At 43.8% G+C, this 22,045-nt stretch overlaps 1 protein-coding gene across 3 annotated transcripts in view; it reads right to left on the bottom strand.

Moving 5' to 3' along the window:
* Positions 1-22,045, bottom strand: part of LOC132515877 (carboxyl-terminal PDZ ligand of neuronal nitric oxide synthase protein-like) — a 306,848-nt gene that overhangs the window by 216,709 nt on the left and 68,094 nt on the right. For all 3 annotated transcript variants that reach the window (XM_060142236.1, XM_060142235.1, XM_060142233.1), the window contains exon 2: positions 8,655-8,726. In XM_060142236.1, coding sequence (XP_059998219.1) covers positions 8,655-8,726 — 72 coding nt within the window. The remainder of the gene's footprint in view (positions 1-8,654; positions 8,727-22,045) is intronic.

Genomic DNA, 22,045 nt, shown 5'->3' on the forward strand with positions numbered 1-22,045 from the left:
GACTTTTGACCTCCAGAACTGGAGGATAATGGTAAGATAATAAACTTGTGTTATTTTAAGCCACTATGTTTGTAGTAATTTGTTACAGCAGCAATAGGAAATTAATAGGGCCATGCTAGGTCTGTGTTACAACCTAAGCTGCTCGGAGGTTAGACTTGCCAACTCTGAATTTGGGGAGAGAAGGAAAACAATTCATGACAAAAGAGCAAATGATAGTGAGGGTAGCCACTTAGGGGGAGAGTTCCATAAAGGGGATGAAATGATTCCTGGACAAAGCCTCCCAGAAGCAGGTAAAACACAGATTTCGTGGCTGAACGTATGAAGAGGCCACGTGCAGGGGCGTAACGCCTGTGGGGAGGGAAACACAAGTGCAGCTGTGAGGCACTCACAACTCCAGTCACTGCTCCATAAAGCCACCGGTGCCCCCAGTCCCTGGATCTTCTCCCAAGAGCATTTCATTCCTGTTCTCCCAAGACCATCCAGGACCTTTTTATATTTGTTTGTTTGTTATCGTGAGAGAAATTTCTGGAAGAGGTGGCACCACTGGCAGGGAGCTGTAGGAAAGGGGAGAGCTTGGCCATTTCCTGGTCACCTGCCCATTCTGTTCCAGGCCACGGACCACACCACTCTTGAGCAGTCCTTGAGAAATCAAGTCACTGTTCAATGGCAAACTCTGATCCCATGCTTGTGAAAGCTGTTTGCAGGGTGGCCGAGGATTTACCCATCCCACAGGTAGAGGAGCCACGATGGGGGACCGCACAACTCTGAGTGCACCTGGCTGCACGCACATACGCCTCCAGGTCCAGCTGCATGGCCTCTGTGAGGCTACACTACATTTCTACTGCGGGGATCTGTCCCCTGGGTTTTTAAACAGCCATAAATCTGGTCTTTAGCCACACATCTGTCTTCTCTCCAGCCCTGACGGCCCAGCAAGATGCCTCTCTCCTTCCCCACCTGAGGCTTCCCTTCCAGCAGCTACGACAGGTTCCAAAGGTGAGAGAGTAACAGAACACCAGCTGCCACTCTGCAGCCCAGCCTGTTGGTTAGGTCTGACTCCACTGCAGCCCTCCTCCTCCCTGGCACTCCCTCAGTAGAGCCTCGCTGGGTTTCAATGCTTTATGCTCACATGGTTATCAACTAAGATGAATTTTCTCAGTCACTAACAAAAGTCTACTCAGCAAAGGCTGGCACCCTGCCAGACACTGGGAATACAGTTGCTACAAGTGCTATACGAGAGAGAGAGGTGTGGTACCACAAGATCATGTGAGAAGACAAAATGACCTAGTGGGGGAAGCCTCCCGAAGGATGTTTGCACGGAAATCTGGAAAAAGACGCTGGTTATTAAAAGGAGCTAGATGAAGCAGCTCAGTGTCTCTCAGGGTATTTACCTGCATTTATGAAATGCTTTGAAACCCAGAGGAATGTACAAAAATGATACTGATGAATATAAATTGTCCTTTTCGGTTTATAAAGTATTTTTTCATGCATTATCCCAGACTCAACGAGAGCACCAGAGAGAATAAGTATCATCCTTTCCCCTTTATAAACAAGGAAACTGAAATTAATGGCAGTCAGATACCTCACCAAGGTTACACAGCAAGTCAAGCGGACTCGAGTCCAACTCTCATTATTCTTCACTGAGAGCTCTTTTGACTACACAGCTTTCTGAGGAAGCTAAAAAGTGCAATGGGGGGAATGGTATTAATATTTGGGAACAATGGACTTGAAAATCATACCAAATATTTGGCTGCCAAACTCACCTATTCACACAGCAGGCCCAATGGTGCAAAGCCAGTAGCCTGATTTCAGTATTACTGGCCACCCTTCAACTTTCAACCAGTTAACTTCCAATCAAGCAACCCCAGTGTGTCAGACCAACTATGGGCTCATGCAGAACTTCTCTGAACTTTGTGAACTGTTCTAAGCTGTACAGCTTTAAAAAAAAAAAAAAAAAGAAAAGGGCTTCCCTGGTGGCGCAGTGGTTGAGGGATGCAGGGGACGCGGGTTCGTGCCCCGGTCCGGGAAGATCCTACATGCCACGGAGCGGCTGGGCCCGTGAGCCACGGCCGCTGAGCCTGCGCGTCCAGAGCCTGTGCTCTGCAACGGGAGAGGCCACAGCAGTGAGAGGCCCACGTACCGCAAAAATAATAATAAATAAATCGTATCCCCTCTTCTCTTGTTTTCTTCATCCAGCTAGCATCTTCTCAGACCTTTGGATCCTTGGTAGACAAAGAGCAGGATATTCATCCAGTGCTTCTGGGGAATATCTCTTAAGCTTCCTTCCTGCCTGGGTCATCATAGGGATCAGAGGAGAACATGTGGGTCAACCCAATATAAGGCAGCTAGTATGAAGTGGGGGAAGTATGTGATCTGGAATTAAGAGGGCCTGCTGATTTGGTCTGGCCTCCACCACTTAGCTTATCCTATTTGGTAGACAATAAACAAGGTAGGTGTGGTAGGCGGAATGATGGGCCTCCAAAGGTGTCCATGTCCTAACGCCTGGAACCTGTGACTATGTTACCTTACATGGCAAAAGGACTTTGAAGATGTGATTTAAGAATTGAGAGATGGGAAGATTATCCTGGATTATCCATATGGGCCCAGTGTAATCACAAGTGTCTTTATTTATAAGAGGGAGGCAAGAGGGTCAAAGTCAAAGAAGCGGATGTGGTGACAGAGAGTTCAGAGTGATGAGGCCACAAGCCAAGGAACACAGGCAGCCTCTAGAAGCTGGAAAAGACAAGAAACAGATTCTCTCCTAGGGCCTCTAGAAGGAACACAGCCTTGCTGACCCATTTTTATTTTAGCCCCATAAGACTCATTTCAAACTTCTGACCTCTAGAACTGTAAGATAGTAAACCTGCATTGTTTTAAACCAGTAAGACTGTGGTATTTGTTTCAGTAGCAACAGTAAACTAATACAGAAAATAAGAGAAACTGAAGATTTCTTAAGAGTAAGACAAGGGAACAGACCAGGGTCTTCATGTGTCAAGGGGACTAGCTAAAGGTACCTCTTTCAACCTTGGGGAAAGTGGCAAATCCTGAATAAGGAAACAAAAAAAGAGCAGATCCAAAAAAACTATTGCTACCCACAGCTGCAGTTCATTCCAACTCAGTTTGATGGTCAGGGCTTCCCAAAATTCATCCCAACTCCCAACTAATCCACGGAAGTTCCTAGAAGCTGTCCAAAGAAAACAAGGAAGCAAAAAACGTGCAGTGAATTTCCACTGGCCTTACTCTGCAGCAGTGCTGGGCTGGGCATCAGAAGGTCTGGGTCTTCCTCCTGTGTGGCCTTGGGCCTCTAAAATCTGAGGGATAAACTGCAATTACACAGTCACTTCAAACAATGAATGATGTGCTACGATTCTGTGCTTGAAGTACACAGAAGACTGAGTTTAAACAAGTACATTTTTGGGGGGAAAAGTCCTCATTCATTCAGGAAACACTACTGTGTACTAATGGTCAGGCACTAAGTTAGGCAGGTGAGGTTCAAAGACAGTATGATGTGACGTGGTCACCTCCCTCCAGGAGCTGCAAGTCCTCCCTGAGCCACAATAGCCTCATCTCAGGGGTCATCTGGCTGCAGTATCTACTGATTATTGACTCCATCCCTCTGTAACCCACAGATCTTTCCCTGTCTCCCCCAAATTGGGTTACATCTCCCAGTTACACACTTCCTCAGCTTCTTACCCTTTTTCTAATAATATATAGTTATTCATGTGCCTGGCTTGTCCAATACTAAATATAAGCACCCAAAAGAATATTCAAACATTAGCCCAGGATAGAGTGTTCCATAAATATCTAATGAATGAGTGAGTGAATGAATGAATGAGCGCACACGCATTATGCTGGCTGACACGGCTGGAGAGCCTGGTGTCCCCTTCCTTCCTCCATGCCCCGTCTTCCCACCTCTCATCAAACAGAGGTAACAAACAGGAACACTCCAGGCTAATCAAATGAAATACTGTATGTGAAAGTATGTTTAAAGTTGTAAATGTACGAGTTATAAATATATACGAATAATACCTATCAGCCACAGGGCAAAAGGAAATACTCAACACCCTTCCCCAGCCGAGCAGGGCTGGCTCTCCGGCTCCTCCCTTCTTCCTCCCCCATCTGTCTGCCAGGTCTCAGGCTCTCACCTGCATGGTCTCCACTCTAAGCAGCCTCCAAGCACACTGCCCTGGGAACACGCCACGCTAGTCACCAGAGCCTGACCAACAGTTGTGCGTGCAAGCAAAGGGACACTGCGTGACCAGGGCAGGGCATGGCCGGGCCAGACATGGTTCTACCTGGAGTGTTAGAGAAGCAGAAGGTGAAAGTGCTAAATTAAGGAGAGGCCTTCTAAGAAGTGCTGATGAATTCCTCCACTTACGTGCCAACTCATACTATGCCAACTGTGCTAACGCTGCACTTACAACCGTTCACAGCCCCAGATCTAGTCCTTAGAAGCACAGTATAAGGAACTCCCACACCCTGGCATTGGGTAGTTCAGGCAGGAGGCCCCTGTGACAGCAAGTAGCCTGGCAATCCATTGTGAACCCATGTCCTGTTCCCTGAGACTACCCAGAAACACTCCACGGGCTGAGTGGTTCCCACCCCAACAAATCCTTACCAGAAAAAGACAATTCATCTAGTTAAAGAAAATTCATCTATTTAAATTCATGTGTACCAAGAAGGTACACGTTACTGAGAAGAAAAAAAAAATCTTGGAACCCTTTTCTACTGTTGCAGGAATTAAAAATGGTGCAACCGTTATGGAACACAGTATGGAGGTTCCTCAAAGAATTTTGAAAAAGAACTACCATATAATCCAGCAATCTCACATCTGAGTATACAACCACAGGAATTCAAAACGGGATCTCAAAGAGATATGTGCATATCTCTTTGAGATCCTGTTTTGTTCAGGAGCGTTAGTTACATGCTCCTGTGAATAACGTTCACTGCATCATTATTCACAGTAGCCAAAAGGTGGAAGAAACCCAAGGGTACAGCAGATAAATGGATAAAGAAAATGTGTTACATACATTCAACCGAATACTATGCAGTCTTAGATAAGGAAGGAAATCCTGTTACATGCTACAATATGGATGAAACTTGAGGACATCATGCTAAGTGAAATAAGCCATTCACAGACTGGCAAAGTATGATTCCATATATATGAGGTATCTGAGTAGTCAAAAGCATAGAAAGAGAAACTGTAAAGGTGGCGGCCAAGAGCTGGGGGGGAGAGGGAAGAAGAATTAGTGTTCAAGGGGTAGAGAGTTTCAGTTTTGCAAGATAAAATTTTAGAGTGATCTGTTACACAACAGTGTAAATATACTTAACACTATTGAATTATACACTTTTAAACGGTTAAATATGTGATGTGTTTTTAACCACCATAAAAAAAAAATCTTTGAAAGCACATGAGAAAAGAAAAAGATGCCGAAGACAGATAAATTTTAAAAGAAAATCTATATGGCGAGGGAACCTATGAGAAACGGGGAAAAGAGAGGAAAAACACCAGTCAAATCAACAGTCCATTTATTTAGCTCAGAGTCAACACTGCAGGTGTGGCACTGGGGCAGGAACAGGAATCCATACAGCTGCTGGAACCCCAACTCAGAAGACGAATCTGGCCAACCTCAGGCCAATCCCTTCACTCCAGGTGCTTCCCTCTCTGTGAAATGGAGACAATCTGCACTGTCCCGTGCAGAGCTTCCAGAGAGGATCAGGGAGACTGGCGTCTAAAGAGCCTGGCGGAGGCACGACCCATTTCACAGACGTAAGGTACCATGATCCTTATAGTAACCGCTTCCCTCTGAGGACGAGATACTGCTCAGAGCCAAGCTGGAGGCCTGCATCTTGGGAACCCACAAGAGCATCCAGGAACCAAACTCCGCAGTGTCCTGACCAACGTCAGCCTGGCACCATTCAACACAAAAGGACAGAGTCAGGCACAGCCTTTTACACAGAAATCACATGCCCTAGTTCTCGACAACTGTAGTTACAGGCAAGACAGCTTTTGAAAGGGAGAGAAGAAAAGAAAATAGCAGCAGGGACCTAGCAGTGAATTGGGGGGTTCAGGGTAAAACACACACCCAGAGTTCTTAGTGGTGGTCAGACTAAACAAGGGACTGGACAGCCAGACCAAACAGCTTTCTGGCCACTTCATCTCTCCCTCTAATTTAATGAGCTGCACATTAAGCACCAGAAGCAGGTCACAGGGAACGAGCTACTGGCACCTGCCAGTTGGGCTGACAGGTGATGAGGGAAGAGGACACAGGGGCCACACTCCTGCCCCAAAGGCCTCCAGATGCCATGCATGGCCAGCCCCACCACACACCCTGACCCGCCGTTGCTTCGAGGGGATGTTTTCCTGTACCTCTGTTCTTTCTACAAAGTTGTATTTCTGCCACTGACTCCCTCGCTGGGGAAGCTCCATGTCCCTACCTTTTGGTTCTCCAGCTGGGATCATCACCCAAATTAGGGAGCAGCACAGTCCTGGGCAGGAATCCCAGCTCCAACTATTGACACCAATTTGATCTAGAATTAATTATTTAATGCCCCAGGCTTCCATTTCCTCATCTACAAAATTTAACAATAATACCCTCACCTCATCAAGAGTAGCTACAAATAATAACATTATTTCCATATTAAAAGGCCGCATAGCACAGGGAGATCAGCTCAGTGTTTTGTGACCGCCTGGAGGGGTGGGATAGGGAGGGTGGGAGGGAGAGAACACGCAAGAGGGAAGAGATATGGGAATATATGTATATGTATAACTGATTCACTTTGTTATAAAGCAGAAACTAACACACCATTGTAAAGCAATTATACTCCAATAAAGATGTAAAAAAAAAAAAAAGGCCTACCAGGGGGCTTCCCTGGTGGCGCAGTGGTTGAGAGTCCACCTGCCGATGCAGGGAACGCGGGTTCGTGCCCCGGTCCGGGAAGATCCCACATGCCGCGGAGCGGCTGGGCCCGTGAGCCATGGCCGCTGAGCCTGCGCGTCCGGAGCCTGTGCTCCGCAATGGGAGAGGCCACAACAGTGAGAGGCCCGCATACCGCCAAAAAAAAAAAAAAAAAAAGAGGCCTAATAAAGCACCTATCACATAGTAAGTACTGAATAGTAGCTACTATTATTGATAGCTACTATTAATATTTATTACTCTAATAATGATAGTGATATTAGCAACAGCCTATGTGCTGTCTCTTAGTCAAATATGAAGAAAAGAGGGACTTTTTCTGTTGAAACACCAAGGTCACAACCATGATGAGAGCAGTAACCTATCCTCACAAGAGCAACACCCCAGATATGTTCAGCTGAGGCCTTGGTGCTTTCTACCTGAGCAGGAAGGTGAAGGAAGAGAAGAGGCCTGGGGATACTGAATGCCAGGCCTGAAGCCAAAGATGTGATGCGTTTTGCATGTTCTCACGAAACCAACTGGAGAACTGCATTCAGGCCACGTGCCCACCACTTCTAGACCTCTATGACTCTCTGAGCCTCAGTTTAATCTAGAAAATGAAGGAAACGTGACCCCTACTTCGCAGCTTATTATGAACATTAAATGAACTCATGTGAAAGTGACCCATTTCTATGTCTATGAAAAACAGTATTGCTGTATTTAATAGTAGTTTCAACAAATTCAACTTAACAATAAAAAATGCTGAAGGACTGGGAGGGCCAAAGCAGTGAAAATATTATCTTAGTGGGCTGATGAACTGCTGAGAGAAACAGAAGCAAACACCCTAATTTTCTTCCCAAAATTGCTGTCATTGAATTGAGGTCTCTGTTGCTCAGATGAATTGACTGAAAGTAAAACTGGCAAAAAGCAAAATGAAGCTCCCAACATCTATATGTTTTCCACTGAGGTGAGTAGATTCTTCTAGAAGACAAAGAGCCCAAACCAGGCTGCACTCAGGATGACCAATCCAGCCACCTCCGACTCTGATTCTCTCCAAAAAGTCATGACAATTTGCTTGACCAATCCCAACCCTACCTTCGAAACGCACAAATCTAATTTCCTCTGTTTCATGACAGAGCACATGGGCAAATTCCTTCACAGTGATCAGAAGACAGCTTAATTTTTATTCCATCTCTGCTCCGTGTACCACAGACTCCGAAAGCAACAGGTTAGAAAGTTGATCAAATTCTACTCTAGAGTACCGGAAATGGCAGAAGAGAACCCACACACATGTCCAGAGCCCAAAGCAAACCAACCAAGGAAATTCTGTTGAAATCCCACATTTGTTCTTAAAAATTTAAGTAGATCCTCTTTATGTACCACAAAAAAGCTTCACTTTTTAAATGCTTTGAGCCAATTATCAGCTAATTACTAATACTGAAACTTTTCACTAAAATCTTTGAATAAAAAGATACTTCACCAGTCTCTCATTCCCTGGCAGAACCCACACAACCTCAAGGGTAAGGCGTCTCAGTTTGAGAAGCAGCAGGTCACAAGAGAGGGAGGGTGGTAGCCCTCCAGCCATCATATATCCATTTTACCTTGGTCTTTAATCGAGATCAACCACCTAACTCAGAACAGCTCCCCTGGATCTTACAGGGGTCTTGCAAAGAGTGCAGCCATCCATTTTGGTACCTCCAGTACTTTCTAAAAGGGCGGACGCCTGAGTTCCAGCTCCACACAGCCCCACCTCCAGCCACTCACCCGGATCCGACGCATGGCAGCCACAATCTCCACTCTGCTGTTGGGCCTCGGCACGTCCAGGCTTCCGACATACTGTGGGGAAAGAAGCAAACACTCACTGAGAAGAGGGATGGCAGATGTCCCTAAGGACAGAATGTTAGGGCTGGAAGGACCTTTGGAAGTCATCAAGTTCATCTTCCCATTTTACAAATGAGGAAATTAAGAGCCAAAAGGATGTCTTGAGACTATTTCTAACTTTATAAAAAGAAAACAAGAAACTGCTTCCTTTTCATCTCATTCTTAATCAGCGATGCAGCCAAGGACTGTGTTTAAACAAGCAGCCTTCTGAAACAGAAAGAGCTGGGTATGAAGAATCTCCCACCACTATCTTTGGGGCAGGCTACTTTACCTTTGTCTCAATTTCCTCATCTGTAAAATGGGATTTCAGTAAAGATAAAATGAGCTAAGGTATAAATCTCTTACACAGATCTGGTCTGCATGCATTAAAGCCGTCCAAAAGAAAAAGAAAGATGAATATCTACTTTTTTTAATTAATGGAACTTCATTGAGTTAGCCCTGGATGTTATAGAGACCTCACACATTTGAGTAATTTCCTAAATGGAGAAAAAGAATGGACTAGTTATGTATTACAAAATTTAACTTGATTAAACTTTTAAGTTAATTTTAAAACCAAACGACATACAGGTTGTCTAATATAATTTCTTGCTGTACACTATTCAAATAATGCAGATATATGCAGAACAAAAGAATAAAGTCCCCCACTGTCAACAGTCTGATGTACATCTCTTTTTGTATATTAATGGACATATATATATATATTCATAGACACCCAGAGGAATTTCTTTTATGTAAAAAGATTCATACTACTCACATTGATTTTTTAACTTTAACTATAACTTGGACATCTTGCCCCACCAATGCATACAGGTCTATCACATTACATGTGATAGATGACTGATGGACGCTTACCCTAGGGCACTATTACAAAACTGCTTCCACAAACCTCCTTATCTACACACCTTTGAGCTCATCCAAGTGGCCCTTTAGGCTGGATTCCTACAAGTGGGATTGCTGGATCAAAATTATAGATTATTTCTAGATATCATTACTTAGCAGGATGAAACAAGAAAAGAGGACAACCCAACATTTATTAAGCACCATCCCATTCCACACTGACCCACTGGAATTTGTCTTTCCTTTTTACACACACATATAAAATAGCCCAGAGGATATCCTAGAAATTAACAGCTCCAGAATAATTTAAAAGTCTACGCAACCAAAGATTGCATTAATAGAAAATAAGAGCAGGACAGCCATTTCTACAGAAAACGTGTTTCCTGTGGTTACGGGAATAAAAGGTTCTTCCTAAAATTTGGAGTTAAGGCTGGCCCCAGTGAGGAGGGTTTCAAAAACTAAATACTGGGAAAGGATTTCCCCTAGTACTGATCCCCGGTTTGTGCTAACACACTGAAGATCAAGATTCCCAGCAGCCTGTACGAAGTCTGGGCCCCAGATGGACAGCCTGACCACAGCAGGTACACAAAGCCCCCTGGATCTAAGGATCTAAGCATGCTGTCAGCTCTAACCATGGCTGGCGTTCCTGCCCTCTGAGCTCTGCTGGGGCCCCACCGTTTGTCAGCATGTCAGTGACCCACATAGCCAGGAATGACGTGAGGCCGGGTTTGTGACTGCCCAACTTCAAAGCACCCCGCCCCCCGTCGGGGGCAGTTTCCGTGCCCCCTCTCCTGAGCGCTGCACGCCTGATGGCTCCTGCCCTGAACTCTGAGCAGTCAGGGCTGACTTGGCAACCAGACCTTCAGGGCTTGTGTTCCCTCTGGCATCACATGAGATCCTGGATCTCAAGACCGAGCAAGGTCACCCATTACAGGTAAACCTGAAGGACTGAACGGTCCTCCCACGCTGATCCCTGCAAACCCCCAGGAAAGGGCCTGCTACCCAGTGAGGGCCACAACTGGGCCTGAATGCAGATGCCCAGATGGGTCCCATCCCCAACCCTTCTCAAGAAGGGGCACCGCTGGACTGAGAATCCCAAAGCCTTCAGGGTACAGTGAGGATGGAAGCAACACAGACAGAATGGAGAGGCAGCTTTCTAGCTCTGGACAAGGTTTCCTAACAAGGGAGTAGCATCCTGCATGTGAGGTGAGGACACCCAACATCTTCATGCTATAAGTGCCTCCTTGACGTCATCAGCCAACCTGGTACATGTGCGCGCATACACCACACACCTTCACACACACACATCAGTGCCCACATGTTCACACATCTCATGTGCCACGTGCATACACATGACTGATCACCTCTCTCACACACACACACCCCCCACACAAAGCATGCACACGGTCATCCCACACTCACTAACACATCCCACTTGTATTCACACCACACACTCACTCATCCTCCTTCCCGATCATGTGAAGAAAATCACAAATCTGCCTTTCTGAGGAGAGTCTGGAGCAGATAACCCATCCTTACCATAGCTGCACCTTACGGTTATTCGAGGAGATTAAAAGGAAACACGAAGTAGAGATCAAAAGCCAAATAGCCACACTAACCATGAACCAAACAACAGCGACAATTTCAGGGAAGCGGGGGAGGGGTCAGAAATCCCACTCCTCAGGGCAAAACCAGAGAGGACGATAAGCGATTACTGCCGTTATGTACGTGTATAACAAAAAAACCCAAAAAAGTATCTCGATACCTAAACATTACCACCTCCACAACTAGCTTCAGTCCACTCTGAGGCTCCATTCTGGGCACAGTGTAAGACACAGTTGTAGACCAGACCCACCTGAAAGGTGGTTCATACTCAAGTTTAAAAATATCAGGGCCTGCTTCCTGTTCATTACCACCTAGAAAGAAAAAAAAAAAAAAACTAGAAGGAAGATGCAAATTGTACTAAGTAACCAACATATGAGATTTATCCAAGTCAGTTTTTTTTTTTTTTTTGGTTGCACTGGGTCTTCATTGCTGCACACGGGCTTTCTCTAGCTGCAGCAAGCAGGGGCTACTCTTCCTCGCGGTGCGCGGGCTTTCTCATTGCGGTGGCTTCTCTTTGTTGAGGAGCACGGGCTCTAGGCGCACGGGCTTCAGTAGTTGTGGCTCATGGGCTCTAGAGCACAGGCTCAGTAGTTGTGGCGCACAGGCTCAGTTGCGCTCTGCGGCATGTGGGATCTTCCCGGACCTAGATTCGAACCCATGTCCCCTGCATTGGCAGGCAGATTCTTAATCACTGTGCCACCAGGGAAGCCCTATCCAAGTCAATTTTATCTGTGGCTTCCTCTTCCAATGGAAGAGGAAGGCACGTGAGTGCCTTCACATGCAGGATGCTACTCACAGAATAAGCAGGAGTTAAGGGCAAATAAGGTTAACCAACGGACTTCAGATATTCTTTGTTAAGTTCCCGGAAAACCTCACCCTTGGTGCTAGGTTAATACCTCATGAAGTTTTTTGTTGTTGTTGGTTTGTTTTTTGCGGGTTTTTTTTCCCATTTTCTTGGTTCCACCGTATTTTCTGGAGATTAACTTCTGAACACAGTGATAAACTCAACTGTAGTGTTTCCTGGTACATGAATCACACTAAAAGCAGCAAGACATAACAGCTTAACACAGTCACAAATATCATCACCACCCATCGGCTTGTTAGACTTTCTGCCCTCGCCCTTGTCGAGGAACTCCCTTTATTCACAAGGTTTCTGTCAAGTGTTTCCAGAGACCAGGAAAAAGCTTATGTATGAATCAAAAATAAATGCATCAGATGATTCTGCTGGTGATAATGTTGGAGAAACTGGTATCCTCAGACTAGGCCTCCAACAAACTCTGGACAAGATACAAAGCAATAACTGCATAGCATGTACGAAGAGTGAACTATGGATACATGTAAACTATAGACATTCGTTAATCATAATTTATCAATATTGGCTCATCGATGGTAACAAGTGCACCACACTAATGCAAGATGTTAATAATGGGAAACTGGGGGCAGGGGGGCCGGGGTGAGTGGGTATATGGAAACTCTGTCCTCACTACCCAATTCTTCTGTAACCGTAAAACCAGTCTAAAAGAATTAAGTCTGTTCATTGAAATAATAAAAGTAACTTTGAAGGCACTGGAGAGAGACCAAAAACAGGCAGAGACCGGCAAGGAATCAACCCTTAAAAGGAGGGAACCACACTAGGTGAGACCTGGTTTGTGCAGTTTTGCCCAAGAGCACAATCCACCAGTGCTGCCTTGGCTGCCTGGAGCTCAGGCCAGAAGACTCACTCAGACGGCCTGGGGAGTTGGTCGCTAGAGCCTGAAAGTGAGCAGAAACTTCTGACAGAAAAGGAGCCCCTATCGTGCATAAATCCCACTCAGGTCCTGGAGGACCCCACCAACTGCACGTGTGCAAAGGAGGCTCCAGAGAGTCCAGCAGAAGGTGACAGTTGCTCACCTCAGCACAGGCAGACTGAAGACCAGCCACAGTAACTGTCCTGAAGAACAACAATCCACACTCTTCAGAAGAAGACAGCAGAATCTTCTGTCACGGGCTCTAAAAACCCCACTGACTGGCCAATACAGGCAAGGCCATGGGGAAAGACCACAGTGCCACATTCTCCTGAGGTAAAAGGACAAGGCCCCCATAAATGGGCACAATGTAAAGGTCCCTGGATCTCTGCGTTCCCATCTTGCATCTCTCTGAAAACTACTCAGTGCTACAGCCTCAGCCCAGAGCACATCCATGCGAGGTTCAGGAGGATACCCGTCCTGTTACAGAGATCGACAGTGAGGCCTAAAGCAGTTGGCAGGTGGCAGGGAAGGGGCTTGTCCTCCCCCCAGCTCCTGGGTCCCAGTCCAGGACCCTCCCCACTGCCTGCATTCTTATTAACTCTCTCCCTTCAGGTCCCAAACCTGGCCTGGTTTTTATTCCATCACCCTGCCTACCTTCTCATATCCTTCAGGTCTCCTGGCCACACTGAGTTCCCCCTCCAAAAATACACAGAAGCAGTAGAAAATCTGATACGCTGCTTGTATCTAGAAATCACCAGCTGTGATGGGCCCATCTGAGTTAGTCCCTTAACCAATCCTCTGTCCTGATACCTGCTAAAAACTTGGAACCATAGGTGAAGACAGTTTCCCAAAAGGAACCTTAGGAATCATGTCCAAGGTTATGTCACAGAAGAAAGATTAAGTAAGAACATATGAAAAGCATTTAGCACAGCTGGGTATCCTGCCAGTGCTTAATAAATATTCACCACTATGACTCCATCTACAGTTACTCTTTTTCACATGCTGTATCCTTCCCAGCATTTAACATGGTCTGCACTTAGGGGTTTGCCTCATTTACGTGGTCGCTATCTGCCTTGCCCAGTAGAATGGAAGCTCCTTGAAGGCTGAGACCTTGCCCTCACATTCCCGCATTCCCAGCCCTTAGAACAGGGCCTGGCAGAGTAAGACTCAAGTATCTGCTGAAGGAGTGCGGGGTAACTGCAGCCCGCAGAAGTGACCTGCCCAAGGACACAGTTCATGGCAGAACTGGCATAGAAAAGCCCGTTCTCCCCACTCCAGGCCAGCGCGACTGCTCCAACAGGAAAGTTCCTCCTTGCCTGCAGAAACTGCTCTCAGGGCACAGCTGAACGTCCTGCTGAGCAGGATTATGAATGTGACCTGGGTGAAAGTTCTCGCCTCATTTAGCATCGAACAAAGCAGCATTAACTGCAGCAGCAGCGGTGGCCCCAGATTCCAGGGCACGCGCTCAGCCAATGACCTTCTACTAAATGCTCTGGGGGAGGGAACCAAAAAGAGAAAAGTTGCCTCAGGGTGCCCCACACCCCACTTCTGCAGCCTGCTCTGTTCTCCAGGTGCTGAGGTTTGCAGGAGGGGGAGTGGGAACTTAGAAGTACCCATATGGACATTTACCAGTGTTCTTAGCACCGCCTGCAACAAGACAGAAGCCTCAGTGCAGGTTCCCCTCTCCCCACTCCTCCCCCTAACCGTCCCCAACACCCACACACCAGAAAAGCTTCCAAAATGCTTGAAATGCAGCTGCACACCATGTCTTTATTTATTTGTAGTCTAAGAGGAATGAAGCACTTATATTTCTTCCTCTCTCTCCCAGCCCATGTGAAAAAGAAAGTACTATTTGAAGGCCATCTGATGCGACTGTGTCACCATTGATCAGGGGCTCAGCAGGGGGGGCGATGAATGTGCCGGAGATCACAGAAGAATCCTTCCTGCTCTTCAACATTAAGGGGCTGGGTGCAAAATAAATAATTGTGGTGACTTGTCTTTATGCTAATGCCTTGCAATTCTCTAAAAGGCACAGAGGGTAAGACTGAACCGTGCAACGTGCCCACGGAGAGGCTGCCTCTTTGGGTTCTTTTAGTCTCCATTAGCAAAAGCTTACATGGGCTGGCTTCATCATTTTTCTCTATTATGAGGACTCTGAATGATAGAGCAAAGAGGAGAAAAAAAAGCAGCAAGACAGAAACCTGTTCCAGTCTTTCAACTATTAGCTCTTGAATGAAAGCCTCAGCTTCACCATTAAGATCTCTCGCTTACACAACAGATGCAGGCATGGGGCAGGGCTAGGGCTGCATCCTGCTCAGAGAGAGCTTTCTGCTATTGCTTGTATTTTTTTTTTTTACATCTTTATTGGAGTATAATTGCTTTACAACGGTGTGTTACTTTCTGCTTTAGAACAAAGTGAATCAGTTATACATACACATATGTTCCCATATCTCTTCCCTCTTGCATCTCCCTCCCTCCCTCACACCCTCCCTATCCCACCCCTCTAGGTGGTCACAAAGCACCAAGCTGATCTCCCTGTGCTATGCGGCTGCTCCCCACTAGCTATCTATTTTACGTTTGGTAGTGTATATATGCCCACGCGACTCTCTCACTTTGTCACAGCTTACCCTTCCCCCTCCCCATATCCTCAAGTCCATTCTCTGGTAGGTCTGTGTCTTTATTCCCGTCTTACCCCTAGGTTCTTCATGACATTTTTGTTTTTCTCTTAGATTCCATATATATGTTAGCATACGGTATGTGTCTTTCTCTGACTTACTTCACTCTGTATGAAAGACTCTAGGTCTATCCACCTCATTACAAATAACTCAGTTTCGCTTCTTTTTATGGATGAGTAATATTCCATCGTATATATGTGCCACATCTTCTTTATCCATTCATCCAATGATGGACACTTAGGTTGCTTCCATCTCCTGGCTATTGTAAACAGAGCTGCAATGAACATTTTGGTACATGACTTTTTTGAATTCTGGTTTTCTCAGGGTATATGCCCAGTAGTGGAATTGCTGGGTCATATGGTAGTTCTATTTGTAGTTTTTTAAGGAACCTCCATACTGTTCTCCATAGTGGCTGTACCAATTCACATTCCCACCAGCAGTGCAAGACTGTTCCCTTTTCTCCACACTCTCTCCAGCATTTATTGTTTCTACATTTTTTGATGATAGCCATTCTGACTGGTGTGAGATGATATCTCATTGTAGTTTTGATTTGCATTTCTCTAATGATTAATGATGTTGAGCATTCTTTCATGTCTTTGTTGGCAATCTGTATATCTTCTCTGGAGAAATGTCTATTTAGGTCTTCTGCCCATTTTTGCATTGGGTTGTTTGTTTTTTTGTTATTGAGCTGCATGAGCCGCTTGTAAATTTTGGAGATTAATCCTTTGTCAGTTGCTTCATTTGCAAATATTTTATCCCATTATGAGGGCTGTCTTTTCGTCTTGTTTATGGTTTCCTTTGCTGTGCAAAAGCTTTGAAGTTTCATTAGGTCCCATTTGTTTATTTTTGTTTTTATTTCAATTTCCCTAGGAGGTGGGTCAAAAAGGATCTTGCTGTGATTTATGTCACAGAGTGTTCTGCCTATGTTTTCCTCTAAGAGTTTGATAGTTTCTGGCCTTACATTTAGGTCTTTAATCCATTTTGAGCTTATTTTTGTGTATGGTGTTAGGGAGTGTTCTAATCTCATACTTTTACATGTACTTGTCCAGTTTTCCCAGCACCACTTATTGAAGAGGCTGTCCTTTCTCCACTGTACATTCCTGCCTCCTTTATCAAAGATAAGGTGACCAATGTGTGTGGGTTTATCTCCGGGCTTTCTATCCTGTTCCATTGATCTATATTTCTATTTTTCTGCCAGTACCATACTGTCTTGATTACTGTAGCTTTGTAGTATACTCTGAAGTCAGGGAGCCTGATTCCTCCAGCTCCATTTTTTGTTCTCAACACTGCTTTGGCTATTCGGGGTCTTTTGTGTTTCCATACAAATTGTGAAAGTTTTTGTTCTAGTTCTGTGAAAAATGCCATTGGTAGTTTGATAGGGATTGCATTGAATCTGTAGATGGCTTTGGGTAGTAGAGTCATTTTCACAATGTTGATTCTTCCAATCCAAGAACATGGTATATCTCTCCATCTATTTGTATCATCTTTAATTTCTTTCATCAGTGTCTTATAGTTTTCTGCATACAGGTCTTTTGTCTCCTTAGGTAGGTTTATTCCTAGATATTTTATTCTTTTTGTTGCAATGCTAAATGGGAGTGTTTTCTTAATTTCACTTTCAGATTTTTCATCATTACTGTATAGGAATGCCAGAGATTTCTTTGTGTTAATTTTGTATCCTGCTACTTTACCAAATTCATTGATTAGCTCTAGTAGTTTTCTGGTAGCATCTTTAGGATTCTCTATGTATAGTATCATGTCATCTGTGCACAGTGACAGCTTTACTTCTTTTCCGATTTGGATTCCTTTTATTTCCTCTTCTTCTCTGACTGCTGTGGCTAAAACTTCCAAAACTATGTTGAATAAGAGTGGTGAGAGTGAGCAACCTTGTCTTGTTCCTGATCTTAGAGGAAATGGTTTCAGTTTTTCACCACTGAGGATGATGTTGGCTGTGGGTTTGTCATATATGGCCTTTATTATGTTGAGGAAAGTTCCCTCTATGCCTACTTTCTGCAGGGTTTTTATCATAAATGGGTGTTGAATTTTGTCGAAAGCTTTCTCTGCATCTATTGAGATGATCATATGGTTTTTCTCTTTCAATTTGTTAATATGGTGTATCAGGTTGATTGATTTGCGTATATTGAAGAATCCTTGCATTCCTGGGATAAACCCCACTTGATCATGGTGTATGATGATCCTTTTAATGTGCTGTTAGATTCTGTTTGCTAGTATTTTGTTGAGGATTTTTGCATCTATGTTCATCAGTGATATTGGCCTGTATTTTTCTTTCTTTGTGACATCCTTGTCTGGTTTTGGTATCTGGGTGATGGTGGCCTCGTAGAGTGAGTTTGGGAGTGCTTCTCCCTCTGCCATATTTTGGAAGAGTTTGAGAAGGATAGGTGTTAGCTCTTCTCTAAATGTTTGATAGAATTCGCCTGTGAAGCCATCTGGTCATAATGATCAGATCAGAAATAAATGAAAAAGAAATGAAGGAAACGATAGCAAAGATCAATAAAACTAAAAGCTGGTTCTTTGAGAAGATAAACAAAATTGATAAACTATTAGCCAGACTCATCAAGAAAAAAAGGGATAAAAATCAATAGAATTAGAAATGAAAAAGGAGAAGTAACAACTGACACTGCAGAAATACAAAAGATCATGAGAGGTTACTACAAGCAACTCTATGCCAATAAAATAGACAATCTGGAAGAAATGGACAAATTCTTAGAAATGCACAACCTGCCAAGACTGAATCGGGAAGAAATAGAAAATATGAACAGACCAATCACAAGTACTGAAATTGAAACTGTGATTAAAAATCTTCCAACAAACAGGAAGTGTTTTCCATCCCTTCCACTTGGGATGCTTACTTAGACCGCTGGTTATTTCTCCTATGGGGGAAAAAATAAAAAAGGAAAAGGGGGAAGCCCAGGGCATAGTGAGAGGCAAAGAGAAACACTGACATTCCATGATAATGAAATCACCTGTGGAACAACCAAGTAAGCCAGGAATGGAGAGATGAACAAAGAACATGAGAAAATCATAAGGAAGTCTGACCCAATAGCTTAAGTGGCCTTAAAGGTCATGTGATCGAACCCTTCATTTTACAGAAGGGAAAACTGAGGCTCAAAGAGAAGAATATAGTTTGTGAGTGGCGGAATCAGAACAAATGTGGGTCTCCCTACCCTTCACTGAAACACTCATACTTCAATAGGAAATAAACCTTCAGGATGAACACAAGCCAGTGTGCCACAATAAGGCCTGGTTCACTACATTAAACTCAAATTGAGCTGGACAAGTAAGCCTGTGTACGAACACCAGAATGATCATGAGGTCAAAAACAAACCAATGAAAAATTTTAGGGCATGAAGATTTTCAGAAAAAGGAAAAGGGATCACCATTTGATTCACTGAATGACATTGGGAATGGAACTGAAGATGTTTATTATGAAAATGGAGCAATGACACTGAAGGAGGAAAAAATAATCCCACTATTGGAAAGGACAAGGGAACTGAAGAAACACAGAGATGAGGAGACCCCAGGATGATGCTAGAGCAGGATTTCCCAGTACCAACACTCTGTACCTGCTAGATTCTAAGTATTTAAACTCTCCAAGCCTGTTTCATCCATAGAATATAGCTAGTATCTGTATCGCCTATAAGTCAAAGTTGTCATAAGAATCAAAATTAGATAATGCAGACAAAAGTATTCTAGTTTTTAAAATATCATACAACCATAAAGAGATGATATTCTTTATATCGTTATGCTCTTCCTTTGTGGGCCAAAAAGACCCTGAAGATGCAGAACTTGCAGCTCTACAATAATCCTGTCTTGGATTCTCACAGACTAATGACTCTGCACAAAACAAGGTGATTCAAAATGCCACAGAGTTAATGGGAGGATGGAATCTAGAATTCAACCCCAACAGGCTCAAACAGAAGGGAAGGGATGAACAGCATAAGCAGGGAGTGTCACCAGTGACCAAGCTACACAGACACTGACAGACTCCCAAGGACCACCCCCAGTAGGGAGTGGCTAACTATGACACTGCTCACAGAACCTCACAGGATAGGTTCAGCTTGAGGTACATACCTTGTCATGTTTCCCTCCAGATGAACAGGCTGTGACCAGGAAAAGAGTTGGGGATGCAGGATCTCTACTACAGCGGTCATTTATCACTGACCAAAACCCCACAACTAGTAAAATTTCCAGATAACTGGCATGTACCCCATTTAAATACCAACCTTTTCTCTATTTTTCTCTCTTTTCTCTTTCTTGACTGGAAATTGTCCTAAAATATATTATACTCTTCCCTAATAATTGAGACTCTGAACTAGAATCCAATGTATTTCTTCAAGATTCAGAATAACCATTATACACATCACTTAATATATAACCTACTATCAGCAATGACTCCATGAGAAATGTCTCCAGATTACTACTATGTCTTTTGAGCCCTTAAGGCTGATTTTTAGGATTTTTCTAATGCTTCCTACACTGTTAGCAGCAAGAATGATAACAATATGCCATATATGCTTCTGCTTTTAACAACTGTCCCCAAATCCTCAAGTACTAGCAAGACAAATCCAACAACATATAAAAAGGATTATACAATGACCAAGTGGAATTTTTCCCAAGAATGCAAGGTTGGTTCAATATATGAAAATTAATTAATGCACTATACCATATTAATAGAATAAGGGACAAACACCAAATGATCTTCCCAATAGACAAAAAGTGTTTGACAAAAATCCAATAACCTTTCATGATGAAAACACTCTACAAACTATCAATGGAAGGAAACTTCCTCAACCTAATAAGGAACATCTACAAAAAACCCAGGGCCAACATCATACTTGATGGTAAAAGACTGAATGCTTTTTCTCTAAGATCATGACCAAGTCAAAGATGTTCATTCTCATCACTTCTATTCAACAATGATCTAGAAGTCCTAGTCAGGGAAATTAGGCAGGAAAAGAAATAAAAGGCATCCAGACTGAAGGAAGAAGAAGCAAAACTATTTACAGATAAGATTTTCTATATAAAGATCATGTTAATACAGATACACACACACACACACACACACACACGAAAACCCTATTAAGACCAATGAATGCGTTCAAAAATTAAGAAAACAATTCTATTCACAATAGCATATTGTAATATTCAAAAAGTAAAATGCTTAGGAATAAAGTATAAGATGTACAATGAAAATTATACATCATAATTGAAAGAAAGTCAAGACAGCATAAATCAATGGAAAGACTTTCCATGTTCATTGTTCAAAAGACTTAATACTGTAAAGATGGCAATACTCTCCAAATTGATCTACAAATTCAGGGCAATTTCTACTAAAACCTATAAACTGTTTTTACTACCAGCGCTTCTGATATCAAATGTGTGGGTTTTTCACACCAAGTAATTCTCCACTTCTCTGCAGACACCCACTGGGTATCCTACAATTTAATTCAATCCTGACACTAACGACCCAGAGTTAGCACAGACCCCACAGTTAACCGCTCAGTCCCACAAGACTGCCCCGCCACTTCAGATGCCAATCACAAGTCTTCCATCTCGTGTACCTCTGACCAACCAGCTATAAATTACGGGTTCCTATGACCCCTCTAAGGTTTGATAATTTGCTATAACAGCTCACAGAACTCAGGGAAACACTTTACTTACTAGTACTGAATTACTATAAAGGATACAAATGAACAGCCAGATGAAGAGATGCACAGGGCAAATTATGTGGGAAGGGGATCAGAGCTCTGGTAAGCCTCTCTGGGCACACCACCCTCCCAACACCAACCCGGAAGCTCCCCAAATCCCACTGTTTAGAAGGTTCTATTATATAGACTGGCCATTGAGGTTGGACTTAATCTCCAGCCCCTCTCACCTCCCCTGAGGTTGGGAGGTGGGGCTGAAAGTCCCAACTCTCTAATCATAAGGTTGGTTCCTCTGGCAACCAGTCCCCATCCCGAAGCTATTAGGGTCCCACCAAGAGTCACCTCTTTAGCATCAACTCAGGTAAGGTTGAAAGGGGCTGCTTATGAGTGACAAAGATGCTCCTCTCACCCCTAACATTCAGGAAATTCTAAGAGTTTTAGGAGTTCTGTGCCAGAAACCAGGGACCAAATATATATTATACAACAATATCACAGAATCCCATCTTCCTTTCTTGCAATAAATTGACAAGTCAATCCTAAAATTTGTGTGAAAATGCAAGGGACCCTGAATCACCAAATCAATCTTAAAAAAGAAAAACAAAGTTGTAGGACTCAGACTTCCCAATTTCAAAAATTACTACATAACTACAGTAATCAAGACAGGATGGTACTGGCATAAAGCTGGACATACAGATCAATGGAACAAAATTGAGAGTCCAGAAATAAATCCTTACATTTATAGTCAACTGATTTTTGACAAGAGTGCC

The sequence above is a fragment of the Lagenorhynchus albirostris genome, chromosome 2 (genome assembly GCF_949774975.1).
Source record: "Lagenorhynchus albirostris chromosome 2, mLagAlb1.1, whole genome shotgun sequence".
Taxonomy (NCBI): domain Eukaryota; kingdom Metazoa; phylum Chordata; class Mammalia; order Artiodactyla; family Delphinidae; genus Lagenorhynchus; species Lagenorhynchus albirostris.